General features: G+C 37.5%; 1 protein-coding gene across 28 annotated transcripts in view; it reads right to left on the bottom strand.

Annotated features, from left to right (window-relative positions):
* The window catches only part of heph (polypyrimidine tract-binding protein 1 heph), a 757,797-nt gene that overhangs the window by 106,685 nt on the left and 626,313 nt on the right, over window positions 1-24,799 (bottom strand). For all 28 annotated transcript variants that reach the window (XM_073961236.1, XM_073961240.1, XM_073961239.1 and 25 more), the window contains one exon: window positions 23,665-23,785. In XM_073961236.1, coding sequence (XP_073817337.1) covers window positions 23,665-23,785 — 121 coding nt within the window. The remainder of the gene's footprint in view (window positions 1-23,664; window positions 23,786-24,799) is intronic.

The raw sequence follows: 24,799 nt of genomic DNA, 5'->3' as shown, positions 1-24,799 counted from the left end.
AAGTATTCTTAAAAAAACAACACCTTATGGTATGCTACAAAATTTAAATTATAAAAATTTAACAAACTTAAGGTACAGATGGCGATATAAAAAACACCTGGTGACTAATCCTTTTATAACTAAAAACAGATTTTAAAACAAAAATTCTCACTTGTTTCTTATTATAAAATTACTCCATAAGCCAAGCTAAAGATTTGTGTACATCCAATAAAGAATCCATGCTCCTTTTTCCTCTCAATTTTAAATGGATATGGCAAAATATACAAATATATGCGCAATATACATGGGTCGCAATGATGGCAATGGCTAGAATGCATTTATGCAAATATTGCAAAGGAGGAAAAAAACCAAGGCAGAAAGAGGAAAGGAAAAAAACATAATATTTTTGTGTTACTTTCTAGCAAAGCAATCTGTCTGATGGTGTGTATGTCTATGTGTGAGCAAACGTGCGTTGCGAGGCGGCGGGGGGAATGTTTTGAGGAAAAACCTATTTTCCTAATTGAAATGCAATTAAAAACTGAACTTCGTTTGCGTTCTCTCCCGCCCGCACACACACACATATTATAAGCCATGGTAATAGGGGGTAACCGGCAAACGGCATCTTGGCATCCTTACACACACACATACACAATGGCAAAATCATTTCATGCAACATGACAGCTAGGCTATATGGGGCAATATCACTAGAATTACTACAACGACTACTACAGAATGAAAGCGAGACAAGCAGTCAGGCAGCCAGGCATTCAGGCGGCTGGCAAAGAGACTATGAAACGATGACTATATTTTAATGAATTACATTTCTTAAGGGCATTAGAAAAGTAAACGATATTTTTTCTTCTTCTGCTTCTGCATGCTTTCATTCATGCTCTGGTTTGAAACAAGCAAAGAAACACAAACACACGCACACACAGTCTCATCGACGAAGAACTCAATTCAAAAGAATAAGTAAGAAATTATTAAAAATTAAATTTGTAACCAATGAAGTATGTGTGTGAGTTTTGCTTTTTTTTTGCTTCAAGTACTATTAAGCAAAAAAAGAAAGCAAAAGACCCGGAAAAACTACCTCAAGAACATTTGAATTATTTAGTTTAACATTTTCATAACTTGTATTAATTACATTTAGAATAAATAGTTTTTAATAGTTTCTACATGGTTGGACATCTGCTGGGATCACAAAGCTATGCATTTTGTTGCACCTTATCCCCTTTTGGTTGGACTTGATTTCTTGGAAAATGTTTAATGAAGCAAGACATTGTAGGTTACATGCCTCACACACCCACTTAGAGGTGTTAGGCTAAACAGTTGCTTCCCTTGCTCAAACTAATGTCTAGTTTAACAAGTGTGGAAGAGCAACATGTAGTCCTCGTGGTGCTATTAAAGAAGTGTGAGTGACGATGGTGTTGCCGATGATGGTGTTGCAATTATGCAAATATTTTCTTTAATAACACAAACATTGCAAGTGTCGTGCTGAGTAAACATTAAATATTGTCATATTTTCTTAATGCAACAACAACAGCAAAAATATAGCCCTGCCCCTCCAAACAAGTCAGCGAGTAGTGAGTGTACAATCACTGAACAGCCAGGGCAGCCAGCCAGCCAGCCGTTCATATCAGCCTAGCAGCTTGTCCCTTTGGCCGATTGAAAACACACACATACCCCCCAATGCTGATGATATAAATTGTATATTTTTCGCACATATGTTTACTTTCTCACATAAATGTACACGTTGTCGTCGTTTATTTGTGCCCATAGGTACCGCTTTTCCAATAGACCAATTCACATACATGGGGAAATAAAAATATATACTACATACATATGTATGTTTTATGCATTAATCTCTTGATATGTTTCACACAGAGCGATTTTCAGCGTAATTGCTGTGACACCATGTCACAGGCATACAAGCACACAAAAACACACTCACATATACATATGAATGCATGCATAAACAGAAGAACATTTCTCACATAACAGCAATAACACATTCATATGTTTAATAGGTGTCCTTGTGTGCTTGACAATATTCTATAGGTGTGTATGAGTGTGTATTGTGCACAGCGAAAAAACGATAGCTTGAAAATTAAATCGATTTCAGATAATTAAATTTGTATACGATTTGAAAGCAATTACAAAAAGTGATAATATTAATTAAGTATTTTTCCACTCAAAAACAAACGCACACACACAAATATTTATAACGGAATAAATTGTAAAAATTTAAATAAAAATGAAAAAAAAAAACATTAAAATATTATAATTTTAGCAACTGGTGATTTGTTATGGTAATGAGAAAAGGATCTGTGGGTTTGACATATGGCGCATTTATTCAAAGTGGGGCATAACTCAAAAAATGGGTTTTCTGAGTTAGTAATACCTATTTTTTTGTACCACTTCTACTTTATCTTGTGTCAAATATTCATGCTCATATCTCTAAAACTCATCGAGTTGCAGATCATTTCTTACGGTTTTGGAAAAATTAGACAAAACAGGTTTTTTTGAGTTTATAAAGCGGTAAATACTCCAAATGATGCTTGATCTTGCACAGAAATTTAGCACTGATATCTGCCTAGCTGTTTGCAAAATATGGTCCAAGTAGTTATTTTACCTTTTGTGTAATAATATTTTTTATTCGAGAAGTCAAATTTCAATCGCCACCTTAAAACGCGTTTTTCTCGAAGCTGGATTTTTTGAGATGTGTCACTTTTTGAGTAAATGAGCAATATGTATGTATTCAGGTACGTAAATATGTTTATTTTTTTTTCTACATTGCCAAAGGGAGAGTTTTTTGGGAAAGCTATTAAAAAACTGCAGTGAAATTGAGTTTTTAGTAATTGCCAAGAAAGTTGGGGATTAAAGTAGTAACACCTTTTACCAATTGCTGAGCATACTGTTAGGAGCTATTGAATTAACAAAAAATTCATAGATTAAACTTTTGGTTGCTAATTTATCTCAAATGTACACTAAACTCCTTATGGTGTCACCTGTGGAGCTACCTCTAACGCCAGTTAAATTTCGTGAACTAATTCCAAATCAACATAAATTTACGTGCATAGTTTTAAGTGTTAACGAATTACCAACATCATAATCATAGGTAAATCTCAATGACACACTATGGCTAATTTTCTTTATTCAATTTTCAAATTCAAATTCAATACAAAAATAAACGATTATCGCTATAGTAATTGATTAATGAGAAGAGCGTAAAAATGTGCAATTCAAGACTCTCTTGAAAATACACACAACTTCTAAAATAAAGATGATGCACTTAAATTAGATTGCTAGCCAATTCCGCTCGAAACATGAACGAGAAGTGGGTGAAAAGTTCTTGTTTATGCTTCCTATATGTAGGTCCGTTTTTAATTACCAAGGTAGTGGCATCGTAAAATTTTCAACATGTTATGTCAACATTTTCTTTATGTTGTTGGGGGAAATTACAACAAAAATATTTTTTTATAAAGGGATTTGACTTTTCATATTCGAACAGCTGGTGTGATACCACTACCTGGGTAATTGTGCCATAAAGCAAACTATTCATAATCTAAAAAGACAACACCTAATGGTATGCTATAAATTTCATACAGTTTTAACAAACTCGAGGTAGAGATGGCGTCTTACAACACCACATTGTGACTAGTATTTTTAGGCTAAAAGTGGGCAAAACGCGTTTCTTAAAGCTCTTCTAATACGCAAAAAAGATGATCTCCACGAGATCCTCATATATTAGATTAAAATTAGAGTTGTATAGTTCCGGAACGAACTAGTTCCAAGGAACTATTCCGGACAAGGAACTATTGGAACTATATCCAGCTCTTGCGTTTATATAGTTCCTTTAGTTCATATAGTTCCTTTCGTTTTTCTCTTTCCTTCAATTTAACGCCTACGTCGATGCACCAAACAATGAAAACATTTCGGTGTCTCGGAACTATTTGGAACAAAAAAAAAAAAAAAAAAAAACAAAACGAAACGAAACGAGCGACGAAAGAGAAAGATTCGTTGAACTATTTCGGTCTCGGAACTATTTGGAATGAAAAGAACTATGAAAGAGAAAAATTCGCTGAACTATATCGATGTCGGAACTATTCGGAACTATGGAACTACTTTAAGGAACTAATTCCTTTTGGGAAAAGGAACTAGAAAGATAGATCCGCTCAGGGAACTATAATAAAACTGATTGACATAAACGTATAAATATTCGTTTTAGCGGTATCTAAATCGGGAGGACTCACAATCATCAGATCGCTGCAGGTCAATCACACGGGTAAGATGAAGGAGAAGTGGGTGGATATTGTTTCTTTATACTCTATAACAGACAGTATCGGATGATTGACTTTCGACGAGGTCCTCATTTATGTCAATTTAGTATTAGCAAAATATTCTTGAATAAAAAATCTATATCTATAAAAAATCTTCTTGTTATAACTGACATCATGTGGAGCATAGGAATCCATGAAACCTTGAATATTAGAGGAAAAATTCTTCCACAAATTTGAATGATGGCGTTTCTGCTAAAAATCTTTTAAATCGAAAGAATTGTTTAAAGTCCATACGACTATACTTGTCGAGACCACCTATAATAACATTCGAGTTCTATAGTGCTGACGGATAATCCAGGAAGGTGTTCCAAAACTTGTAAATCAATGTAACGTGGAAGGTCTAGGTGCTTGGAAGTCTATACTGAGTTCACCAGCAAGAACAAACGTTCTCTAGCTGCGGATTCTTTGTACCGGATTGATCCGAAACCATAGTGTTTCGGTCAGCGGTTTAGTCCCAAAATCAGCTGGTTATTTTAAGTACAACGTCCTAAAAGTATGCACCACATTATATACAACAAAATATAATAATGCCAAGAATATTCATATTCTAAACTAAAATTTCTGAATACATATTGATTTTTCTTGACGATATTGAGTGACTTAATCAGTTAATTATTATAGAGACAAGTCGCCCTAAAGCATGCAACGCACACGACAAAAACAATATGTTCATATAGTCGAGTTATTTCATGCTTTAGTTCCTTTAGATCAATTTGTTCACATTTTATATTTAATTTATTTGTATTTATTATTTTTTATATTTTATTTATTACTTTTTTAGAATTTATTTATCTCGGGATATATATTTTCCTAGTCAGCTTATTAAAGGTATGCAACACATTTTATATTTTATTTTAACTGCTTGGACAATAATAGAGCTTGCTTTCGGGATATAAATTACCAATTCAGCTTATTAACCCTTTCGGTGATTCTATGCCATATGGCATAACCTGTTTTTGAAGCCCGTTTTAAGGCAAAATACTTATGGGCACTCTTTTTTTAATAATTTTGTATTTTTCCCTGAAGTGTTATCTAAAAATAATTCGACAAAAATTTTTGATTGGTGGACCCTATACATTGTTATGTCTCAAAGAGCAAGCGCTCCTCGATCGATTTAAAATTTGCATGAAAATACCATCTTATACTTTTATATATTTTATTAACAAAAATATTTTTTTTGTTAATTTTTTGTATTTAATTTAGTAGATAATCATTGCCTTAATAATTAAAACGAAAAAAAGATCCGAAATATAGTTCAATGGAGCTGCCAGATTTTTTATATTTCATACTATGCCATATGGCATAGATTTTTCCCAACGGAAATGTTTCACTTTGTTTGACTACCAGATCTTCTATTGTAAAACCCCTAGATCTTTTATAAGAAGACCTCCAGATCTTGTATAAGTAGACCTCCAGATCTTCTATACGAAGACTTCCAGGTCTTCTATAAGGAAACCTCCAGATCCTTACTTACTTACTTAGCTGGCCTTTTACAGAACATTTGTTCCATAAGCCGAACTAAGAAAAAATCTCCAATCCTCTCTGTTTGCTGCTGTATTTTCCCAATCTGGGATGTGTAGCTTTGTGATATCTCGTTTCACTTGTTCGCTCCAACGAAGCTTTGGCCTTCCAGATCTGCGAGAACCTCCATGCGGCCCGTATTTATACGCCTTTTTAGCGGGTTCATCATCACTCATTCTTATAACATGGCCTAGCCATCGCAATCGTTGTATCTCGATTCGTTCAACTATATTGATGTCATTGTATAGTTGATACAGCTCGATGTTCATACGACGCCGATATTCGCCGTCAACACAGATTGGCCCATAGATCTTTCGTAGAATTTTTCTCTCAAACACACAAAGCACTGCCTTATCTGCTTGAGCAAGTACCCATGCTTCGGAACCATAAATTAGCACGGGTAGTATCAGTGTTTTGTACAGTGTTATTTTTGTTTGACGAGAGGTGGCTTTATTCCTAAACTGCTTACTCAGCCCAAAGTAGCATCTGTTAGCCAACACTATTCTTCTTCGTATTTCACAACTGATGTTATTTGTTGTGTTTATGGCGGTGCCGAGGTATACGAAGTCCTTTACTACCTCAAAATTATAGGTACCAACATTCACAGATGGTGCGGTGTTTATGGACATATTACGCGTCCAGATCCACCATAGGAAAACCTCCAGATGATGTATAACAATTCTTGCAGATTTTCTAAAACAACTCCTCCAGATATTATATAAGATGGCCCCCACGTCTTCTACAAGCTGACCTCCAGCCCTTCTATATAGGATCTGCTATATGAAGACATTCAGGTCTTATATAAGAAGTCCTCCAGTATTTCTATAAGAAGGCCTCAAATCTTCCATAAGAAGACCCTAGGTTTTCTATAAGAAGACCCTAGCTTTTCTATAAGAATACCCTAGGTTTTCTATAAGAAGACCCCAGGTCTTCTATAAGAGGCTTTAAATGTTCTAAAAGAAGACCTCCAGATATTCTATAAGAAGACCTTCTATGTGAAGACCCCCAAATCTTCTAATAGTAGACCTCCAGATATTCTATGAAAAACCTTCATGTCTTCTATATGTAGACCTCCTGGTCTTCAATGAGAAGATCTTATGCTTTTCTATAAGAAGGGCCCCTGCTCTTCTATGAGAAGACCATCTGGTTTTTTATAAGAAGGTCTCCTGCTCTTCTATGAGCATGCTCTTATATAAGAAGACCTCCTTCTCTTCTATAAGAAAACCTCCTGCCCTTCTATATACAAACGTCCTGCTCTTATATGAAAAGACGTCCTGCTCTTCTATCAGAAGACGTCCTGCTCTTCTATCAGGAGACGTCCTGCCCTTCTATATGCAAACGTCCTGCTCTTCTATGAAAATACGTCCTGCTCCTCAAGAAGAGGACCTCCTGCTCTTCTAGGATAGGACCTCCTGCTCTTCTATTAGAAGACCTCTTGGTCTACTATAAGGAGACCTACTGCTCTTCTATAAGATGACCTCCTGCCTTCTATATGCAAACGTCCTGCCCTTCTATGAGAGGACCTTCTGCTCTTTTATGAGAAGACGTCCTGCTCTTCTATAAGAAGACCTCTTCCTCTTCTATAAGGCCTCCTGGTCTTCTATAAGATGACATTTAATTAAAAACTTGAATAATTTAGTTTTGTTTTTTTTTCCTTTAAATACATTCTATCCCATATGGCATAGTGTCCAAAAACCACTTTTCCAAACAAAATGTTAAAAAATTAGTTTTGATTATTCATATAGTGGGCTTAAGTACATATATATAAAATTGGAAAAATATATTTTTCAGATCAAAAACAAAAAAGAAGCAACGAAAGGGTTAATAAAAGCAAAGTACGCCTAAAAGCATGCAACACACATGAAGTAGGACTCATTCATAAAGACAGAAATTAGCTCGATTAATCCAATTAATTAATTAGAAATTACTTTCGCTGAACTTGTGTTTTTAAACTTTGTTTCAGGCATGGATTCTGACCTCATTTTATTTTCAAATACATATATGGAACATTCAAGCAGTATGTAGAACAATAGTTTCTCTCCATATTTTATAGTTAAAATGAATGTTATTTCCGCACATAATTATGTATTTGCAACTTACACCTTTTTCATTCCCAATCTACCGCAATTTCACCTAAATGTAAACTGATATTTAATGTTTCAGTTTTAAATAATTTGTGCACGAAAAAAATCTCAAACAAAGAGGCTTTTTCAATTTATGGTTCTGTGTAATGTGAAACCATTAAGCAGCCTAAAAGTGTGCTAGGTACTAAGATCATCAATAAAAACCCCAACTGATTGTTTTTCATACACACAAAAAAAAAACGTTTGCGAATTAAATTCGTTTCATTTACCCAAAATTAATGCTAAGAGTTTCAACATAAATCCCCGTATTAATTTATTTGCAGTTTTAAGTTACTTATTGTTTCTTTTTTTTCTTCTTTTCAGCTTAAATGCATTCAATTGGATTTGAGCACATATTTTTCGGCATACCTGTGAAATCACAGGATGCAGTAGGAAGATGAGCAGGAGGAGGAGAAAAAACGAATATGTGTATATTCTTTTGTAACATATATAAATATTAATACAATAAAAAAGGCGATTGCAGGCTCTTCTCGCATTTTGTAGGGGCTTTATAATGAAGTAGCCTAATGGATTTTTGGCTTTAGTAGCCAGTAGCCAGTCTGCTGGGCAGGCATATATGCAGCTGGTTGTTGGTAGATCTTCAACGATTTTATTATGCACAGACAAACCACAATAATGTTGTGGAGAGAATAAAAAGCAATCTGAAAACTACTTATAAATGAATGGACGAAATGAATGAATAAATGAGTCATTATTATGTCTGAGTAGGCTTCATAATTTTATTTTATAAATTCTTCTAGGAAAAACAAAAAACGAATACTATGTGGAAATATTTTTATGTACAGTGTACAACAGCACAAACACAACGTCATAGCATGTGTAGCGGTGCTGTCTGTCCGCAAGGCAAAACGGACAACAGGCTAGAAGCACCATCATCGTCCTCGTCATCATCATCTGAGGAAGACCGACATACAGACAGCCAGCCAGGTTGTGTTAAATACCAATTATTAAGTCTTCTCATTTTATTTAATCGGATCCATATGGCGTTGGTGTTGGCGGCAACGCCAGGCAGTGTTGATGATGACGATTTGGGGCAAAATGAAAATGATTATATGAATGAATTGTAAAAATGTATGGCTGCCTGCCTAACAGGCATTTGCTGTTATTTGCAATATGTTTTTTTTCTCAACGGACAAACGGACGGACGGACGCACACACACAACCAACCAAACTAATGCACACATATGTTGTTTATAACAAATGGAATTTTTAATTAATATTTTATATGAATTTGCATAAAATGTAATGATGATAGCCCTCTGAGATGGTATCAGGCAGCCGGACAAAAAAACAGCAGGCCACAATAGGCCAAACATTTCAAAGGTAAGGGAAAGGTAAAAATCATTATCACCATCATCATTGCCCGCCACGGAAGGATGGACACGAGCAACAAATGAAACAATGGCAACAAATAATAACAGCAAAGGTATTTAAAAATTGCTGTCCGCTACTATTATTATTTTTATTCAGGCATTTTAACCCACACACACACAAACGGACACATGGACAACCAACATATGTTATTTTATACTTTTTTCGCCCCATATACATATAAATAAACATAAGCATTATAACAAAAGCATTTACGCCTTTTTGTTGTTTTTAATGGGTGAGAAAAATAAACTACAACAACAACAGTTGTATATGCATAGTTTCATTGTAATTATTTCCACTTGTGCAGTTGTTGTTATTGTTTTTGCAAAATTTACAAATCAAGCGATAAACTTTTAATTGTATGCAATATTATTAACAAATTGTTGTTGTTCTCGATGCAATGCAATTCTACACCAGCCGTGTCGTGTCATCATCATCATCAGCCTCCATCAGTAGTGGTGGTGGTGGTCGATGACAGAAGTGTTGTTTTTATTGTCATCATTGATCGACCAATAAACAAAGTGTTTGGCCAATTGAATTTACCGTTTATTTATTCATGCAATCAATTTGTTGATATTCATCAATATCATCATCATCATAGACTTCGTCATCATCAATTGCTCTTTTGTCAAATTGTTGAATTACTCATCTTTCACAATGCGTTTTTTGTGTCCTTGGCCCAAGGGAAATTGTATTACAAACAACAACCAATAAGATGGGGAAATTTTGTATTAATTACTCCATTACAAAAACAATTATTTGGCGGAAAATTGTGAAAACATATAATTTTTTGTAAGAAGCCTTAAATTATGCTATAAAATTACTTTGACAACTATGAAAGGAAATGGCTCCTCTACGAGAAGATCATTGGTTATTCTATGAGAAGAGCATAAGATCTTCTATGAAAGAACATTTGGTCTTCTGCGAGAAGAGCATAAGCTCTTCTTTGAGAAGAGCATAAGCTCTTCTTTGAGAAGATCATAAGCTCTTCTATGAGAAGAACATAAGCTCTTCTATGAGAAAAGCATAAGCTCTTCTATGAGCAGACCAGTAGCTATTCTATCAGAAGAGCAATATCTGTTCTGTGAGAAGAGTAATAGCTCTTCTACAAAAAAACATAAGCTTTTCTCTTAGAAAAGCATAAACTCTTATATGAGAAGAGCATAAACTCTTCTATGAGAAGAGCAACAGCTCTTCTATGAGAAGAGCATAAACTCTTCTATGAGAAGAGCATAAACTCTTCTATGAGAAGAGCAACAGCTCTTCTATGAGAAGAGCATCAGCTCTTCTATGAGAAGAGCATCAGCTCTTCTATGAGAAGAGCATCAGCTCTTCTATGAGAAGAGCATCAGCTCTTCTATGAGAAGAGCATCAGCTCTTCTATAAGAAGAGCAGCAACTATTCTATGAGAAGAGCATCAGCTCGTCTATGAGAAGAGCAGCATCTCTTCTACGAGAAGAGCATAAGCTGCTTCATAATAAGAGTATTAGTTGTTCTATAGGAAAAGCATCAACAGCATAAGCTCTTCTTTGAGAAGAGCATAAGCTCTTCTTGGAGAAGAGCATAAGCTCTTCTATGAGCAGAGCAGTTGCTATTCTATCAGAAGAGCAATAGCTCTTCTGTGAGAAGAGTAATAGCTCTTCTATAAAAAAACATAAGCTCTTCTATAAAGCTCTTCTCTGAGAAGAGCATAAACTCTTCTATGAGAAGAGCATAAACTCTTCTATGAGAAGAGCATAAGCTCTTCTATGAGAAGAGCATTAGCTCTTCTATGAGAAGAGCATTAGCTCTTCTATGAGAAGAGCATTAGCTCTTCTATGAGAAGAGCATAACCTCTTCTATGAGAAAAGCATAAGCTCTTCTATGAGCAGAGCAGTTGCTATTCTATCAGAAGAGCAATAGCTCTTCTGTGAGAAGAGTAATAGCTCTTCTATAAAAAAACATAAGCTCTTCTATAAAGCTCTTCTCTGAGAAGAGCATAAACTCTTCTATGAGAAGAGCATAAACTCTTCTATGAGAAGAGCATTAGCTATTCTATTAGAAGAGCATTAGCTCTTCTATGAGAAGAGCATCAGCTCTTCTATGAGAAGAGCATTAGCTCTTCTATGAGAAGAGCATCAGCTCTTCTATGAGAAGAGCATAAGCTCTTCTATGAGCAGAGCAGTTGCTATTCTATCAGAAGAGCAGTAGCTGTTCTGTGAGAAGAGTAATAGCTCTTCTATAAAAAAACATAAGCTCTTCTATAAAGCTCTTCTCTGAGAAGAGCATAAACTCTTCTATGAGAAGAGCATAAACTCTTCTATGAGAAGAGCATAAGCTATTCTATGAGAAGAGCATTAGCTCTTCTATGAGAAGAGCATTAGCTCTTCTATGAGAAGAGCATAAGCTCTTCTATGAGAAAAGCATAAGCTCTTCTATGAGCAGAGCAGTTGCTATTCTATCAGAAGAGCAATAGCTCTTCTGTGAGAAGAGTAATAGCTCTTCTATAAAAAAACATAAGCTCTTCTATAAAGCTCTTCTCTGAGAAGAGCATAAACTCTTCTATGAGAAGAGCATAAACTCTTCTATGAAAAGAGTATTAGCTCTTCTATGAGAAGAGCATTAGCTCTTCTATGAGAAGAGCATTAGCTCTTCTATGAGAAGAGCATCAGCTCTTCTATGAGAAGAGCATTAGCTCTTCTATGAGAAGAGCATCAGCTCTTCTATGAGAAGAGTATAAGCTCTTCTATGAGAAAAGCATAAGCTCTTCCATGAGAAAAGCATAAGCTCTTCTATGAGCAGAGCAGTTGCTATTCTATCAGAAGAGCAATAGCTCTTCTGTGAGAAGAGTAATAGCTCTTCTATAAAAAAACATAAGGTCTTCTATAAAGCTCTTCTCTGAGAAGAGCATAAACTCTTCTATGAGAAGAGCATAAACTCTTATACGAGAAGAGCATTAGCTCTTCTATGAGAAGAGCATTAGCTCTTCTATGAGAAGAGCATTAGCTCTTCTATGAGAAGAGCATCAGCTCATCTATGAGAAGGGCATCAGCTCTTCTATAAGAAGAGCAGCATCTCTTCTATGAGAAGAGCATCAGCTCGTCTATGAGAAGAGCATCAGCTCGTCTATGAGAAGAGCAGCATCTCTTCTACGAGAAGAGCATAAGCTGCTTTATAAGAAGAGTATTATCTGTTCTATAGGAAAAGCATCAACAGCATAAGCTCTTCTTTGAGAAGAGCATAAGCTATTCTTGGAGAAGAGCATAAGCTCTTCTATGAGCAGAGCAGTAGCTATTCTATCAGAAGAGCAATAGCTGTTCTGTGAGAAGAGTAATAGCTCTTCTATAAAAAAACATAAGATCTTCTATAAAGCTCTTCTCCGAGAAGAGCATAAACTCTTCTATGATAAGAGCATAAACTCTTCTATGTCTTCTATGAGCATTAGCTCTTCTATGAGAAGGGCATTAGCTCTTCTATGATAAGAGCATTAGCTCTTCTATGATAAGAGCATTAACTCTTCTATGAGAAGAGCATTAGCTCTTCTATGAGAAGAGCATTGGCTCTTCTATGAGAAGAGCATTAGCTCTTCTATGAGAAGAGCATCAACTCTTCTATGAGAAGAGCATCAGCTCTTCTATGAGAAGAGCATCAGCTCTACTATGAGAAGATCATCAGCTCTTCTATGAGAAGAGCATCAGCTCTTCTATGAGAAGAGCATAAGCTGTTTTATATGAAGAGTATCAGGTGTTCTGTTAGAAGAGCATAAGCTTTCCTATAAGAAGAGCATAGGCTCTTCTATAAGAAGATCATAGGATCTTCGATAAGAAGAGAGTTAGCTCTTATATGAAAAAAGCATTGGTCTGTTAGGAGGAGACCATATGGTCTCCTTTGAGAAGACCATTAAGTCTTCTAATAGAAGAACTTTTGTCTTCTATGAGAAGACCTTTGGTATTTTATAAGAAGACTTTTGGTCTCCTATGAGAAGATCATTGGTCTCTTATGAGAAGACTTTGGTCTTCTATGAGAAAATAATTTTGGCTTCTGTGAAATAATCATTTGGCCCTCTATTCGAAGACAATTTGATATTCTACAAGAAGACATTTTGGTCACCTAAGGGAAGTCCCTTTGCACCTCTATGAGAAAATTATTTATTTATTATTTATTATTTTTGATCTCGTAGAAGAAGACAATTTGGTATTCTGTGAGAGAAACATTATGGTCTTTTATGAAGATTAAAAAAATATATTTCACTTCTATTTTCTTTAGAACACCTTAAAGTATGCATTAAAAATTGCCACTGCCAACTTATGACACCTAATTCCCAACAAAAAACCCAACCCCCCGCAAATGAATGCCATACACAATTACATGGAAAATCAATTTACAATTACCTTTAAGGAAATTATGGCAAACACTTGACCAAAGCTTTTTTTTTGGTAGCGAAAACCACATGCCACAACTTTTCTCTTTCCCCAAAACCTCACCAAACAAACATAAAAGTAAGCAAATACTAACAAAAAGAAAAAAAACTTCAAAACACTTAAACACATTACATATTATTTAGGGGTGTTAAAAAATAAACACTTTACTTAAAAAACGGAAGCTTCGCAAAAAAGGACTAAGGAAAGCTCACAAAAGGGAAGCAACACATGTTATCCATGGCAAATAACTACAACAAAGAAATCAAGTTAGCAGTATAATACCAAAACTCACTCTACCTCTCTCTCGTGTCTACATAAAACTTTCATGATGTGGAGTGAGTGGATGTTAGAGAGTGAGAAGCAACAAATACAAATAAATAATTGACTGTTGCTTTTTGGTAGTTTTCTTTACGCTTTGGTCCGGCATTCATTGTTATATTGCCTGACCATGAATAGTAAACGAAGACTACTTTACTCTTGGTTTGTCATATGAAATTGAGTAGCAGCAGGAGCAGTAAAGAAGCAGGAATTGGTAATACGTTGTTGTATCACAAAAGTCGGTGTGTATGTGGCTATATTTGATTTTCGTTATTGTGTTTGTATTAACAAGCAAACCATACTGACCATAAACACACGCAAATGTTCTCAAAAAAAACCTCTCTCTTCTACATATATCCCTTTCTGCTCTAACCAATCGTCTACTTTCAACCAAGTATAACGCAAACATAAACTCCAGTTATAGCCCAAACAAACAAGCAAACATACACATGAACTTCTTCTTTCAACGGAACAATAGAACAGTGTTGCAAAGTTGTTTTTTTCTGTTGCTCCTTCCATTTTTTTTTTTTTGCTGAAAATTTGTTTGATTTTCATGATCGCAAATTCACAATGTTTCCTTCGTTTTATTGGTTTTACATGTCTGAGTGTATGCTTGTTTCCGTTTCATTTTGGTTTCCATTTTTTTTTGTATTGCTTCTTTTCTATCATTTCGTGTACCAATTCGACATTCATTGGCATTTCTTTTGTAGCAACCGTAAAATGTTGATGGGGTTTCGTGGCAGGAATAGGATAGGTGGATAGGTAAATGAGTGGTTGGTCCGGATGGTCATTGTTGATTATGGGCATGGGGTCTTTTTCCTTTGGGGTGTTTGGAGTTGTCCATTCGTTGGAACTAAATATTGGCAAGTGCCATGGGTAGTTAGGGATTTGGATCTTTTGCTTATAGGGGTATACTATGGATACAGATGAGCTACATCAAGTTAGTTGGGTCAATGGTAATCATGTGAGATTCCGTATTCAACAGCTCAGCTGCTGATATTCATTCAGCAGATCAGCTTTTGCTATTCAACAGATCAGTTGTTAATATTCAAGAGGTCAGCTGATGATATTCCAGAGCTCAGTTGTTGATATTCAACAGATCAGCTGATGATATTACCAGCTCAGATGTTTATATTTAACAGCTCATCTGTTGATATTTACCAGCTCAGCTGGTGATATTCAAGAGATCAGCTGTTGATATTGAAAAGCTCAGTTCCTAACTCAGCTGTATTCACCAGCTCAGTTGTTGATATTCAGCTGTTAATTTCAACAGCTCTGCTATAGATATTCAACAGATCAACTGTTTATTTTCAACAGCTCTGCTGTTGATATTCACCAGCTCAGCTCTAAATATTCAACAGCTCAGCTGATTATTTTCAACAGCTCAGTTGATAATAGAGAAGAACTCAGTTGTTGATATTCACCAGCTCAGCTGTTGATACTCAACACAGCTCTACAGCACAGTAGGTGAAATTAAAAGCCATCTAGCGTAGAGTAGGTGAACTCAGAGGCCATCTATCGTAGAGTTGGTGAAGTCAGAGGTCATTAGGCATAAATCAGGTGGTCTCAGAGGCCATCTATCATAGAACAGGTGGAGTCAGAGGTCATCTACCATAGAACAGATGGTCTCAGAGGCATTCTACCGTAGGGTTGGTGGAATCAGAGGACATCTACCGTAGAGCTAGTGGGCTCCGAGGCCATTTGCCACAGATTAGGTGGAGTCAGGGGTCATATACTATAGAGAAGGTGGAGCCAGAGGCCACCTACCATAGAACAGGTGGATTTAGAGGCCATCTGCCGTAGAGTTGGTGGACTGAGAGGCCATGTACCACAGAGTAGGTGGAGTCAGAGGCTATCTACCATAGAACAGGTGGTCTTAGGGAATACAGATGAGCTACGTAGGGTTAGTGGAGTCTGAGCTACCGTATAGTAGGGGGACTCAGAGGACATCTACCATCAGAGGGTCTGAGAGGCTAATTACCATAGGGTTGGTGGAGTCAGAGGCCACGTACCGTAGAGTAGGTGGAGTCAGAAACCATCTACCGTAGAGAAGGTGGAGTCTGAGGCCAGCTACCGTATAGTAGGGGGCTCAGAGACCATCTACTATAGAGCAGGTGGTCTCAGAGTCTATCTACCGTATGTTGGTGGAGTCAGATGCCATTTACAGTATAGTAGGGAAGCTCAGATGCCATCTACTGCAGCTCTGGTGGGCTCAAAGACTATCTACCATAGAGCAAGTTGACCAAAAAGCTATCCGCCGTAGGGTTGGTGAAGTCAGCGACCATCTATCGTAGGGTATATGGAGTTAGAGGCATCTACCGTAGAGTAGGTGGACTCAGAGGCCATCTACCATAGAGTTGTTGGACTTAGAGGCCTCAGTGTGTGGACTCACTGTCAATATATCGTAGAGTGGGTGAAGTAAGAGGCAATCTACCATAGTTATCTACTGTAAGGTTGGTGAAGTCAGAGACCATATAGCGTAGAGTAGGTGGAGTCAGAGGCCATCTCTTATAAAGTTGGTGGAGTCAGATGCTATCTACCCTAGAATAGGTGGAGTCAGGCGCCATCTACCGTAGAGTAGGTGGAATCAGAGGCCATCTATCGTAGGTTAAGTGGAGTCAGAGGCCATCTACCATAGAGTAGGTGGACGTAGAGACCATCTTCCGTAGACTAGGTGGAGTCAGAGGGCTATATACCGTAGGGTTGGTGGAATCAGGGGCCATCTACCGCAGAGCTGGTGGGCTCAGAGGGCATCTAACGTAGAGTTAGTGCAGTCAGACGTCATCTACCGTAGGGTAGGTGGAGTCTGAGGCCATCTGCCATACAGTAGGTGGGGTCAGAGGCCATCTACCATCGAGTTTGTGGACTCAGTGTGTGGACTCACTGTCAATATAACGTAGAGTGGATGAAGTCGGAGGCAATCTACCATAGTTATCTACCGTAGCGTTGGTGAAGTCAGAGGCCATCTAGCGTAGGGTAGGTGGAGTCTGAGGCCATCTGTCATACAGTAGGTGCGGTCAGAGGCCATCTACTCAAAGACTATCTAACGTAGCGTAGGTGGAGTCAGAAGCCATCTACCGTATAGTAGGTGGGCTCAGAGGCCATCTACCGTAGAGTAGGTGGAGTCAGAGGCCATCTACAGTGGAGTAGGTGGACTCAGAGGCCATATTCAGTAAAGTAGTGGGATCAGAGGCCATCTACCGTAGAATAGGTGGAGTCAGAGGTAATTTACCATAGAGCAGGTGGTCTCAGTGGCATTCTAACGTAGGGTTGGTAGAGTCAGATACCATCAATCGTAGAGTAGGTGGAGTCAGAGTCCATCTACCGTAGAGTAGGTGGACTTAGAGACCATCTACCGTAGAGTAGGTGGAGTCAGAGGCTATTTATCCTAGATTAGGTGGAGTCAGAGGGCTATCTACTGTAGGGTTGGTGGAGTCAGAGGCAATCTACAGTAGAAATGGTGGGCCCAGAGGTCATCTAACGTTAAGTAGGTGCTGACAGAGGTCTCTACCGTAGGGTAGGTGAAGTCAGAGGCCATCCGCCATACAGTAGGTGGGGTCAGAGGCCATCTATCGTAGATCTGGTGGGCTCAGAAGCCACCTTCAGTAAAGTAGGTGGGATCAGAGGCCATCTACCGTAGAGTAGGTGGAGTCAGAGGCCATCTAGCGTGGAATATGTGGACTCAGAAGCTATCTAACGTAGGGTAGACGGAGTCAGAGACCATCTACAATAGAGTAGGTGCACTCTGAGGCCATCATACGCAGAGTAGGTGGACTCTGAGGCCATCTAACGCAGAGTAGGTGGACTCAGAGACCATCTAACGCAGAGTAGATGGTCTCTGAGGCCATCTACATAGAATTTAGTTGTTAATATTTTCCAGGTTAGATGTTGACGTTCATCAGCTGTTACATAAAACCGGCCTCTAAAATTGTTGTTGTTAAAAACAGGTGACTAGAATCATCCCCCTATAGGAGATATCTAAAATACTTGTTTGATACTGTAGGGTATTCTTCCAAAGAAACCCCTTTACTAATTCAACAGACAGACATTTCCCGCTATTGTGTGCAACATCTGCAGCAACGCTTCTTTTTATCACATCATGGAAAAAATTCACAAAAAATATAGCTAAAAAATCGAATAAACCAAACTAGGTAGTCCAACAGACAGATAATGCTTGGAGCCAAATAAAACGCACCTTTGAAACTATAAGAGGTCCATGCAGCAGCAACAGAAGCAACAATGGCAGCAGATCAATGCTGAAATGATGATGGTTAAGGGGCTTGAGTGCAACAGGACTCAACAATGTTCGTTAGTTAGTGGATTTTTTTTTTTTGAACAAACGACCGACCAGTAATAAATGAATGGATGAGAGGGCGAGACATATAAGCGCCATTGTGTGCATACGTGTGTGTGTGTTTGTGTAAGGAGGGCATTGTGTGTATTGAACACAAAGCGTAGGTTTGTTGCTTTTTAATTAATAGAAAAGTTCTTTGTAAAGTAATAAATAAATATTATGTTTTTGTGGTTGCAAAAATACAGACCAACCAACCGACCAACCAAGCAGTCATTGACAATTCCCATACATATGTATGTAGATATATGCATACATAGGTAGAAATGAATGGTTGCTGAACAGGGAATAGAAATGTTTTTTTGTTTTGTTTTTCACACACACAGAACAAATGCACACACATATGGAAATGGGATCCTATTTTTGTGTTTTTATGGGTGTTTAAAGTCCCTTTTAATCCGTAAAAGAGATGTATTGGCACAAATAGACAAACATGGGGGCTAACACATGCAAAGCTGACCAATTCCTTTTTTTGGTTTAAAAAGCTTAAAATGGAATTTGAATAGGCAAAATACAACACTAACCAAAAAAATAACAAAGCCATAACAAAATACACATTGTCATCCTATTGTTATTTGGCAACGGACTCACAGTAACAACAAAAGCAAGAAATAAATAAATAAAGCCACAATACAAATTATGAATGAATTACATTCCAAATTAACTGAAAATTAGATAGAAAAAAAGAGACCAACAAACAAATATGTGTATTATTGTTCATTTTCTTGTTCAAAATCCGCACAAAACAATACACTTCCGCACCTTTAGACCAACCAGCCAGCATTTGCCATATATTTTGCCAAGGTAAAAATATTGAAAACCCTTGTGTAAATTATAATGAATGGACGATGGAATATATTTGTGGCTTCCAACCATTGTTTTTAATATGAATCACCATATGTGGTAGTCCTACCCCAGGGACAAAAAGGCAACCGTGAACAGAGAATACACGCGGTTTTGCAGGATACAAATATTTTCACACACAATGGGAAAGAATGTAAACGGCTGAGGGCAGGGGAGAGAAGAATATGGACCCAATAATATTTATTGATTGAATGAACACGAACACACACACATATGCACACATGCAGCCAAATACATATACCAAAAATATTTCAGGTGTACAAAAGTATGCGCTTTAGTGCGGTTAGGCAATGCAATAAAATCCACTAGTTTGGGTTTTATGCGGTGCAAAAGCTGAAACGACAGCAGCAACAGCGTAACCATCACCACCGCCACCACCACCATATATATGTATATGTAGTTGTATGGATATTTCCATGAATTTAAATTGAATTGTGTGAAACACAATGAATACCACCGTAGTATGAATACCACCGACAAATATTGGCATCTGTAGATTATCGATTATAATTGGTTTGGACAAATTCAACAAGAATATCCAGATAGGTGCGCATACAATTGCATCTAAAGTGACCTCTAATCATTCATAACGGTCAAATAAATATGAAATAAAAACAGCTTCAAAACAAATTGGCAAATATATTATTGGGAACAAAAGAAATATTGGGATAGAAATGCCAATAGCTTTTATGAGCTAGATATTGAATTTTTTTGGAATAATAATAAAAGTCAAGTGGGAGAAATGAGTTTGACAGCAATGGTCGTTCGGATGGGTTGAAGCATGGGAAAATATGCTATAACTACGAAATTGCTGTATCAGAATCCATATACCAATCTACTATATCATAGGTGTACTCAGAAGTCATATACTGTAAAGTAGATAGACAGAGTAGTCATATACCGCAGAATGGGTAAACTCAGGGCCATCTACTGCCGAGTAGGAGGACTCAGAAGCTATATACCATGGATTCAGCGGCGTCTACAGTAGAGTAGGGGAGTCAGAGGCCAACTACCGTAGAGTAGATGGACTATGATACCATCTAACGCAGAGCAGTTGACTCAGAAGCCATATACCGCAGAGTAGATATACTCAGAAGTCATATACCGTAGGATAGGTAGGCTCCCAGCCAATTTTCCGTAAATTAGGTGGACTCATAAGTCATATACCGTTGAATACGCGTACTCAGAGGCCATCTACCATAGAATAGGTGGAATCAGAAGCCTTCTACCATAGAGTAGGTGGAGAAAAAGGCCATCTATCGTAGCGCAGGCATTCTGCGGGGCCATATAATGTAGATTAGGTAGACTCTGATGCAATCTACCATAGAGTAGTTTGAATCAGAAGCCATCTATCGTAGCGCAGTTTAATCAGAGGCAATATACCGTAGAGTAGATAGACACATAAGTCATATACCGCAGAATAGGTGAACTCAGATGCTATCTACCGCCGAGTAGGAGGACTCAAAAGCCATTTACCATTCACACATGGGCCGTCTACCGTAGAGTAGGTGGGGTCAGAGGCCAACTACAGTAGTGTAGATGGACTATGAGGGTATCTAACGCAGAACAGTTGACCTCAGAGAGGGCTGATTTAAAGACCATCTACCGTAAAGTAGGTGGTTCAGGAACCATATATCATGGACTCAGAGGCCATCTAACGTAGAGTAGGTGGAGTAAGAGACAACCAACCATAGAATAGGTAGAGTATGAGGCCATATATCGTAGCGCAGGTATACTTAGAGGCCACATACCGTTGATAAGATGGACTCTGAGGCCATCTAACGCAGAGTATATGGACTCAGAAGCCATACCGTATAGCAAGTAGACTCAGAGGCCATCTACAATAGAGTAGTTGGAATCAAAGGCCATCTATCGTAGAGCAGCTTAATCAGAAGCCATCTGCTGTAATGTGGATGGACTCAGAAACCATATACCGTAGAGTAGGTTGACTCAGAGGCCATTTACCATAGAATAGGTGAGTCCACATTTTCTCTGCAGTAGAGTAGGTGGTCAGCAGCGCAGTAGTTGGTAGTCAAGAGCTCAGCTTTTGCCAGTCAACATCTCAGCTGTTGATAGTCAAGTGATTAGCTATTGACAGTCAAGAGCTTAGCTGTCGATAGTCAACAGCTCAGCTGTTGATAGTCAAGAGCTCAGCTGTTGACAGTCATGAGCTCAACTGTTGATAGTCAAGAGCTCAGCTGTTGATAGTCAGGAGCTCAGCTGTTGATAGTTAACAGCTCAGCTGTTGGTAGTTATGAACTCAGCTGTTGATAGTCAATATCAGCTATTGATAGTCAAAAGCTTAGCAGTTTACGGTCAAGAGCTTAGCTGTTGATAGTCACAGCTCAACTGTTGACAGTTAATATCTCAACTGCTGTTAATCTACACCTCAGCTTTTGTCAGTCAACAGCTCAGCTGTTGATAGTCAAGAGCTCAGCTGTTGGTAGTCAAGAGCTCAGCTGTTGGTAGTCAAGAGCTCAGCTGTTGATAGTCAGGAGCTCAGCTGTTGATAGTTAACAGCTCAGCTGTTGATAGTTAACAGCTCAGCTGTTGGTAGTTATGAGCTCAGCTTTTGATAGTCAAGAGCTCAGCTGTTGATAGTCAGAAGCTCAGCTGTTGATAGTCAGGAGCTCAGCTGGTGACAGTTAAGAGCTCAGCTGTTGATAGTCAAGATCTCAACTATTGACAATCCATTATTGATAGCCGACAGCTAAGCTGTTGATAGTCAAGAGCTCAACTATTGACAGTCAATAGCTCAGTTGTTGACAGTCCATTATTGATAGCCGACAGCTCAGCTGTTGACAGTCACGAGCTCAGCTGTTGATAGTCAAGATCTCAACTATTGATAGTCAAGACCTCAGCTGTTGACAGTCCATTATTGATAGCCGACAGCTAAGCTGTTGATTGTTAAGAGTTCAGCTGTTGATAGTCAAGAGCTCAGCTGTTCATAGTCAAGAGCTCAGCTGTTGATAGTCAAGAGCTAAGCTGTTGATAGTCCATTATTGATAGCCGACAGCTAAGCTGTTGATAGTCAAGAGCTCAGCTGTTGACAATCAAGAGCTCAGCTGTTGATAGTCCATTATTGATAGCCGACAGTAGAGTTGTGCCAAAGGAACTATATGGAACTATCTAGTTCTATTCGCAGTTCCAATGGCCCACATTTTTTCTTTGAACAATCTGCGTATACTTAACAGCACACGTTACATTTCATGATGTTACTCATACGTTTTGGAACTAGTACAAGGAACTAGGAACTAGATTACCCAACTCTAGCCGACAGCTATGCTGTTGATAGTCAAGATCTCAACTATTGATAGTCAAGAGCTCAGCTGTTGACAGTCCATTATTGATAGCCAACAGCTAAGCTGTTGATAGTCAAGAGTTCAGCTGTTGATAGTCAAGAGCTCAGCTGTTGATAGTCAAGATCTCAACTATTGATAGTCAAGAGCTGTTGTTAGTCAAAAGGCTCAGCTGTTGATAGTCAGAAGCTCAGCTGTTGATAGTCAAATGTTCAGTTGTTGGTAGCAAAGAGCTCAACAGCGCTGCAGTTGGTAGTCAGCCGCTTAGCTGTTGATAGTCAAATATGGGAATAACCGTTTGATAAGAGAATAATATGTATCTCCCCGTTCCGAAAGAAATTTGCTCAGAAAAAAAATTATTTTAATATTGATTCCATTTTTTTCACTCTATTAAATTTTTTTCATAAAATATGTTATATTGGTTCTTCCTCTTCCCTAGTATTTATTCATATCTCTTTCTTCCCCTATCGATGACCACTAATTACCAGCATTCCACGTTAAGCCTTGGCATAACTTTCCATTCTAGGGTTTATTATTATATTTGCCTTCTTCTTATTTAATACTAATGCCAACGATTGTGATCCTTTCATGTTGTTGCTTTGTCTTCTGCCTCCCGCTTTGAGTTATTCTAAAAGCTTGTGTCAAGTATTGCAACAGTTTTAATCCAACCAACTTACCTAGCTGGTTGGCTATTTTCATAAAAATAAATAAATCCTTTTCTCTATGGTAATGCTTTGTATATTGTTGCTATTACTGGCGTGGCGTTTTTTGTTGATGTTGTTGTTTTTAGTTTTATGCTACTTAAGCGAAAAAGTAAATAATAAAAGATCATAAACCGTTCTTAATTGCTTTTAAGTGTTTAGTTTAGTGAGCAAATCCTGCAAAAATAACTCTACAGCTCTCATTGAAACGGTCAAGCATTTGGGGAAGAACAACAACAAGGTATCATCCCTTATAATGAAAAACATTGGCAACACAAAAACCCCATCCAAAGTCAGGAATGAATGAATGGAAGGCCATGTTGTAATGGGTAGCGGAGAGAGAAAATATAATTTAAACACAATAGGCGAAACTTACCAACTCCACCAAGTACAGTGCTTGGCTCCAATTTGGCTTTCTTTGTGGCTAAATCCTGATTATTATTGTCCGAAGCGGGCGCCATAACTGCTGCTTGACTTAAAAGTTCGTCACTACCACGCTGTAAAGATAGAGCAGAGAATAAGAAGAGAATTATAAATATTTGTTTTTATTTATTCATTTTTGTTTTTTTTTGTTTTGTATTACACTAAAACTAAAAACAAATTTAACTGTAAATAAAAATCGCGGAGAAACAGATTTATAAAGTTAACAATGAAAAAATGCGTCAAAAGCATACAACAATGGGCATATAATAACAACGGAACTGTTGCCTACATTTAGGCAGACTTGAGGGGTTGCAAACAAAACAAACACAAAACAAAAGTAACAACAAGTGGGTAAATAGTTTTCTGAATGGTGAGTGGTTCCTGTTACACTGCAGACTAATTAGAATAACAATTACTTTTGGAGGAAGTTGTTTTGGAGGGTGGTGGTCTCCACACACAAAAGAAACCCCCCAAAACACCCATTCTTCCTTTCCAACCGAAACCAAAATTAAGGAAATAATGTCTGGTCTAAGTTATGCATTAAATTAGATTTTTTTTTCGTTAAGTGTTTACACAAGAAACAATTGTTTCGTGATAAGCATAATAACGCCCCCTCGCCATTTGGTAGTCTGGACAAGAAATAAAAAAAAACAATATCTGAAGAAAGGAATGCCCACTACTTGCTGAACAGGAAAAAAGGTAATAAATTGTTGATAGTTGGTTTTGTTTCTTGTTTGGGTAAAAACAAACTTCAAACACATGTCAGAACTTTTGTTAACACCTACTAATAATGACAAGCAATGGGAATTTTTGTCTATTAGTGTTACTTAAGGGTAGACACCAACTTTTCTTATTAATATTTTAGATTTTGAGGAGGTACCGTTGATAAAATTTTGGTAATAAATAAAAGGAATTCAATTTATTTATATGGATTTCATTGAATGTGAAATGTAAGGTAGATTCATAAATGGCCCCTAAAAGTATACAGGTAATAATATAGGATGGAATTAAAACCAGCTGTTAGACATAAGAAGGAAATATCAAGGTTTTTGTAAATGGAAATATTATCTGTATAGATAATCAATTTT

Source organism: Musca autumnalis, unplaced genomic scaffold, assembly GCF_047663935.1.
Source record: "Musca autumnalis isolate F117 unplaced genomic scaffold, ASM4766393v1 scaffold_1, whole genome shotgun sequence".
Taxonomy (NCBI): domain Eukaryota; kingdom Metazoa; phylum Arthropoda; class Insecta; order Diptera; family Muscidae; genus Musca; species Musca autumnalis.
This window is presented reverse-complemented; position numbering and strand designations above follow the sequence as displayed.